The sequence below is a fragment of the Tupaia chinensis genome, unplaced genomic scaffold (assembly GCF_000334495.1).
Source record: "Tupaia chinensis unplaced genomic scaffold, TupChi_1.0 Scaffold144276_1, whole genome shotgun sequence".
NCBI lineage: Eukaryota > Metazoa > Chordata > Mammalia > Scandentia > Tupaiidae > Tupaia > Tupaia belangeri.
The window spans coordinates 2,485,632-2,492,613 of NW_006204133.1; the positions used below are offsets into that span (position 1 = coordinate 2,485,632).

The 6,982-nt window shown below is 39.5% G+C and overlaps 1 protein-coding gene across 6 annotated transcripts in view; it reads right to left on the reverse strand.

Annotated features, from left to right (window-relative positions):
- The window catches only part of MGAT4A (alpha-1,3-mannosyl-glycoprotein 4-beta-N-acetylglucosaminyltransferase A), a 153,908-nt gene that overhangs the window by 15,959 nt on the left and 130,967 nt on the right, over positions 1-6,982 (reverse strand). For 5 of the 6 annotated variants that reach the window (XM_014583420.2, XM_006166583.3, XM_006166582.3 and 2 more), the window contains one exon: positions 5,655-5,721. In XM_014583420.2, coding sequence (XP_014438906.1) covers positions 5,655-5,721 — 67 coding nt within the window. Of the gene's footprint in view, positions 1-4,012; positions 4,064-5,654; positions 5,722-6,982 lie in introns of those variants that run through there. The other variant, XM_027767561.1, reaches the window with a different exon arrangement.

Here is a 6,982-nt window from a genome sequence, read left to right on the forward strand (position 1 = left end):
AAGCCATGGCACATTTTTGCACAGAAAAACAGAAAATTCCCTCCGACTTTCTCGGTGGCCGAATGTGTGTATACCTCATGGGGTGCTTATGCGGGTCAGGTGAGAATGGGCGTGGGAGCTCCGCCCACGGCGAGGCGCTGTATTTGTGTTCTTTTCCTTTCTTATTTTGGGAACATCTAGTCAGATGTTTTATCAAACACTTTCCTCGTCGACAAGCTGACATCTTAAAGTATTCCCATTTTCATGTCCCTATTCTAGAGAACCTGGCTTTATTTTTTCTTTTCTTTCTTTATTTTTATAGAGATCTTTGCTATAGGGTACATGTGCTCATCAGAGAGAAAAAGCGAGAAGTCACCCCCCAGGAAGTAGGTCTGGCCACAGTCCCTTCTCCTCCATTCTCCTCGCATGTCCAGAGTAAGTTTTAAACTCCCTGCTCCATTCTCCTCGCATGTATGGAGTGAGTTCTAAACTCCCGGGTTAAACTGCAGTTGGCTACGTGGGAGTCCAGCAATGTAACCATTACACCATCTGCTGGTCCCGAACCTGTCTTTATTTTTTGGTCAAGACACACGGAGACACAAGGAAAGCTGGATGAGCTGGCAAAAGCCTTGGCATCTGCTGGAAACTATGACCAAGGTCACCCTAAGACCATTTCAGTCAGTCAAGATAGCAGGTATGTGACTGGTCTGGGCTCTTTCAAGCCACAGGTTTGTTTTTAGAGAAGGGGCAGACACTGTGGAAGAACATCCACTCAGATTTCTTTTTTAACCATCTGAATGTCTCCTACATGGACAGCAGTAAGCTAAGTGCTGGGTATGCTATGGCGTGGTGGTTAAGGGCGCTGGACTCCCACATGGCCAACTGCAGTTTGAGTCCCAGATATGGCTGCTTGCTTTCTTGCTTTCTCTTTCTTTCTCTCTCTCTCTCTCTCTCCCCCCTCCCTCTCTGGTCCCATTAAAATAACTAAATAAAGCTAAATAAAATAATTCTTCAAAAAAAAAGATAAATGACTCGTTATGAGGCATGTCTACGAGCAATAGCAAGGTGAACAGGATGGGCTGACACCTACAGGAATAGTAAAACATGGCCCGTGAGGGTTTTGAAAGACCCAAGTAGAAAAGGACCAAGAATTCATATAAAAGATAAAATTCTCCGTATCAACATATTTGCTATAAGGAATAATATCCTTCTTAAAACAAAACCAAGATACTGGCTGAAAAGTGACAAGAAAATGGTTAAATCTGGGCCAAATTTATCTAAACCAGGAGCTGGCAAACTTTTTCTATAAAGAACAGTCTTTATGGGCCAAGAAGAAAATAAAGGCTACTAGGAAGGTATCTAAGTATAGAGAGAGAGCATATCTTCATACAATTTTTAATGATGAAATTCAATATATGATAACAATTTAATACACATGGGGTAACACAGATATACTAAAAAGAATGTAATTCTTTTTTTTAAAGAATTATTTTATTTAACCTTATTTATTTATTTTAATTTGACCAGAGAGGGACAGAATGAGAGAGAGAGAGAAAGTGAAAAAGCAAGCTACTAGGTCTGGGACTTGAACCAGGTCAGCTATGTGGGAGTCCAGAGCCCTTAACCACCATGCTCCCTGTTGGCCCAAGGATGTAATTCTTTTTGAGGGGTAGACACTAATGCATATAGGATGGACTGACAGTCATAATAATAATAAAATATGGCCTCATGTCGGTTTTGGAAGAGAACAGTACATAGAGAAGCTCTCCCCCCTCCCTCTCTGGTCCAATTAAAATAACTAAATAAAGCTAAATAAAATAATTCTTCAAAAAAAAAGATAAATGACTCGTTATGAGGCATGTCTACGAGCAATAGCAAGGTGAACAGGATGGGCTGACACCTACAGGAATAGTAAAACATGGCCCGTGAGGGTTTTGAAAGACCCAAGTAGAAAAGGACCAAGAATTCATATAAAAGATAAAATTCTCCGTATCAACATATTTGCTATAAGGAATAATATCCTTCTTAAAACAAAACCAAGATACTGGCTGAAAAGTGACAAGAAAATGGTTAAATCTGGGCCAAATTTATCTAAACCAGGAGCTGGCAAACTTTTTCTATAAAGAACAGTCTTTATGGGCCAAGAAGAAAATAAAGGCTACTAGGAAGGTATCTAAGTATAGAGAGAGAGCATATCTTCATACAATTTTTAATGATGAAATTCAATATATGATAACAATTTAATACACATGGGGTAACACAGATATACTAAAAAGAATGTAATTCTTTTTTTTAAAGAATTATTTTATTTAACCTTATTTATTTATTTTAATTTGACCAGAGAGGGACAGAATGAGAGAGAGAGAGAAAGTGAAAAAGCAAGCTACTAGGTCTGGGACTTGAACCAGGTCAGCTATGTGGGAGTCCAGAGCCCTTAACCACCATGCTCCCTGTTGGCCCAAGGATGTAATTCTTTTTGAGGGGTAGACACTAATGCATATAGGATGGACTGACAGTCATAATAATAATAAAATATGGCCTCATGTCGGTTTTGGAAGAGAACAGTACATAGAGAAGGACCAAGAATGTACATAAAAGATGACTAACTGGGGGTTAATGTTCCCTATTAGGAAAACTGATTACAAATGCTCACCTGTTAATGCTGATCTTTAATTATAATCTGTCTGTTTTACCTCTGAAATATCCTTTCACACAGCCCTAGGTACTGTCAAATACTGCTATCAATCCACAAACACAGGATTTGAATGGAATACATTCCTCACTTAGAAGGCATGTGCGGAATTCTATTCAGTCTTTCTCTTTGATCTTGGCCTTCTGATACAGTACTACTATACACTGCCAATGAGATGCTTCCAGTTAAAGGTTTGGTGAAAACTCCTCAATTTCACAGTTCAATTCATTTTAAAATATGGAATTTCTTTTGGGAGTCTAAAATCTGCTGGAACTATAGTTTAAAGCCTGGAAAGCATGTCCACTGTGGATTTGTATGGGATGAAGATCTTGCTTCCTATTTTAATTTTTGACAGCACAGGAAGTATATAAAGAGCTTGACACGGGAGCCAACAGGTGGGATGGTGGTTAGGGTGCTGGACTCCCACATAGCTGACTATGGTTTCAGTCTCAGATCCTGCAGCTTGAATTTGATGCCAGGTGCGTGTGTATGCATGCCCCAAATTCCAGAAGAATGGAGGAGAAGAGATTGTGACAAGGCCATCCGCCCTCGGGGGACGTTTCTCACTTTCTCTCTCACCATGTCTTTCTCCAGCAATCATATGCACCCTATGGCAAAAACTCTTAAAAAAACAGGGACCAACAGTTAGTGTAATGGCTATGTCGCTGGACTCCCACACAGTCGAATGGAGGAGAAGGGATTGCAGCGGGGCCATTCACCCTGAGGGGGTGATTACGCACTTTCTGTCTCTCTGTCTCTGTCTGTCTGGTGAGCGCACGCACCTTATAGCAAAAACCTCTCAAACAAACAAACAAAAAACGCTAAAGCTCTTAGTATTAGTTATAATTCAATGTTGTCATCAAGACTTATATCCAATGTGAGTTTTGCATGGAAATACTATTTTGTCTTATAATTTCAATTACTTAAGAAACATTTTCAAGTCTGCAGAAAAACTGACCTTCAAAGTGGTAGTGGTTGAAGGCAGTTTTTCTCATTTGCAAAAATTCTGATCTTAGACCCAAGCTCAAGAAAACTGCAGTAACTTTTTCCCCCTGCTAGGCCACTGAACCAATGTGTGGTGGGAAAAGTCCAGACAGTCCACTCCTAGTTCTGACGAAAACTCACAGGACTGATGATGAGTCCCTGGCAGCATATAAAGTTCACTGTTGACGCTAATTCACTGATAGATGACAAATTCAAAGATTTTCCGTAAAGTCCCTGGCTGACGGACAGTAAAATAAACAACAGAGGCTGTAAACACCTTACATTTTCACAAGTTTGATAAACTAATGTCACTAAGCCTCCTTCTCCATACATACTTTTACCACCTTCCCTGGTAACACATCTCCGTAGCTTCCACTTCAGGGTGTGTCGCATGTGTGTTTTCTCAACCTGTGTGAAAACATTCTTGTTCGTGTCTGTCCCCAACAGACTATCTGTAAGAACCTACCTTCAGCCCCTTTAACCTTGGGACTGAATTCAGGTAATAACTGAACGGTATTGGTAACGTGTCAACTCATCAAGAGCCAAGAAAATCGCTTGGAATAAACTGCTTTGTTGTGGACTATGACATTGTTCCCACTGTCTTCAACTCTTCAAGCGATTGTTGCTACAAGCCTCATAGTGCTGAATAAGTTCATTTTCTCTGCACACGTTCCTTTGGCTGCTATAATTATACATATGTAATCGATCACCGGTAAGGGTTTTTTCTTGTCTGGTTGACAAATGAACCATTTAGAAACTCACTTTGGTAACAGCTTCATCTTCATTTTTATTTTTGGGAAGAAACTTTGCCATGATGAGATTTTCATTTTTAAATTTTCTATTTTTTTCTGACCATTGCTAATACAAGGAACTCTAGGAAGCCAATTTAAAAAATGAAAAAAAAATAAAAAAAGAGTTGAGGATATTGCAGTTGAAAATTTGCTTCTATTCCTAAGTATAATATGTAACATCGAGAAACTCTTACACATGTGCATATGTGTTCAAAGCAGCGTGTTTAAAATGGCACAAAGATGAAACAAACTTTATGATTCAATAGGAGAACAAGTAGCATTATATTCATTCTTGGAAATCTGTACACAAGTGAAAACGAGTAAGCTCAGAGATATATACTCACATGGAAGAATCTCCTAATGGTGAGAGGAAAAATATATACATACTACACAACGATATTTATATTAAATCTTAAAATAAGCTAAATAACACTGTGCATTTTATTTTGAGAGAGAGAGAGAGATTTTTGCTATAGGGTGCGTGCACTCGCCAGAGACATGATGAAGTGAGAAGCTATGCCACAATCCCTTCTCCTCCATTCTCCTCTCAGGACTTTGGACACACACACACACACACACACACACACACACACACACACACACCTCTGGTGTGAGTTTTAAGCCACCAGGTCCAGGACTTGAATCATGGGCGACTACATGGGAAACCAGCAATGTAACCATTACACCATCTGCTAGTCCCAACACTGTCCGTTGGATGTGTGTGTGAATATATGTGTGTATTCAGCTAGTTGCAACAGCAAAACCATGGTGAGCAATGAAGGAATGTTTCTCTCACGGACACTCCGAGCAGAGGGCCCTGAGGCTGCAAGCAGCTGAGTCATGGGCATCTCAACTCAGGTGTATCGCCCAGAAGTGCAGATCCTGGCAGAGGCCAGGGGAGCAGCGAGCTCCTCCAATGAGACGCCAGCTGACGGTAGACTCCAGAGACCAGAGGAGCAGCAAGTTCCTGCAATGAGACACCAGCTGACAGCAGACTCTGTCAGCGGGCACCGACAGCCACCCAAAAGGAAGAGGAACCAGTGAACGAAACTGTGATCTGAAACCCTGGTTGGGTCAAGATGATGCAGTTAAGTGCAAAAACATAAGAACAAACAAATTTGGAGTCACTGAAATCCCCAAGTTGCCTGACATTTGAAAAGAATTTAAAATATTTTTAGCAGTAGGTTCTGAGAAGTAAAAGACATTACCTATTCTGAAATAGCCATCTTCTAATCGTTTGTCTTTGGTTTCTTTGCTTATTTCCAAATTGTCACTCTAAAATAAAACAAAAGCACTCATTTAAGAAAGGGTGACTTCTATTCCAAAAAACCTATTATTAATATATATTAATTTATATAAAAGTGACATTTGTGACACAGCTATCTCTAAAAAAAGGAATGTCACCTCAGTCTTGAAACCTAAACATGTAAAAAACACATTAATGAAAGTTTTTATTTATTTATTTCTGAGACATTTCTGCAATAGGGTACATTCGCTTGCCAGAGACAGAGAAAGACAGGGAGACAGAAAGCAAGAAATCACTCCTCAGGTGAATGGCCACACCACAATCCCTTCTCCTCCATTCTCCTCTCAGGATTTTGGGCACACATGCAACACACACCCAGCATGAGTTTCAAGCTGCTGGGTCCAAGACTCAAACCTCAGTTAGCACATGGAAATCCAGTGCCTTAACCACTACGCCACTTGCTGGCCCCAAAAAAAGATTTTTAAGAATTATTTTATTTAAATTTATTTTTATTTATTTGTTTGTTTGATTAAATTTGACCAAAGAGGGACAGAGTGAGAGAGAGAAAGAGGGAAGAGAGAGAGACAGAGAAAGTGAGAAAGTAAGCCACCAGGTCTAGGACTTGAACTGCAGTCAGCAGGGCCTTTAAACACCACGCCACCTATTTTTAACTATTATCTGAATCTGTACAAGATATATAGGTGGTTGAAAAATGAAATGCTGGGACCAGCAGATGGTGTAATGGTTACAACACTGGACTCTACTGTAGTCAACTGCAGATCGAGTTCCAAACCTGGTGGCTTAAAACTCACGCCAGGCACTTGTGCATGTGTGCCCAAGATCCTGAGAGGAGAATGGAGAAGGGACTGGCCACCCGTCCCAGGGGGTAATTTTTCACTTTCCATCTCTCTGTCTCTCCAGCAAGCGCGCACACCCTATGGCAAAAATATCTAAAATTAAAAAAAAAAAAAAAGAAATGCTAAATCAACTAAGTAGAACAATATTTTCTATTAAAAACATATAAAAGAAAAGTTATACGTTCCTTAGAGACCAATTAATTATACGTTAGAACCAATCGGCATTGAAATCACATGGTATTTTGGGATTCAAGTAAAATAGTGATTGATTTCTTTCCTTAGTACAAATATCCACATTATTTTCTGAAAGAAAATAAAATGAAGGCTTCTATGAATGAGTCAAACAACAAAATACTAGGAGTTCCATATTTCAAAAAAAAAAAAATATATATATATATAATTCATCCCAAAGTCCTGAAAATCATAAGACTTT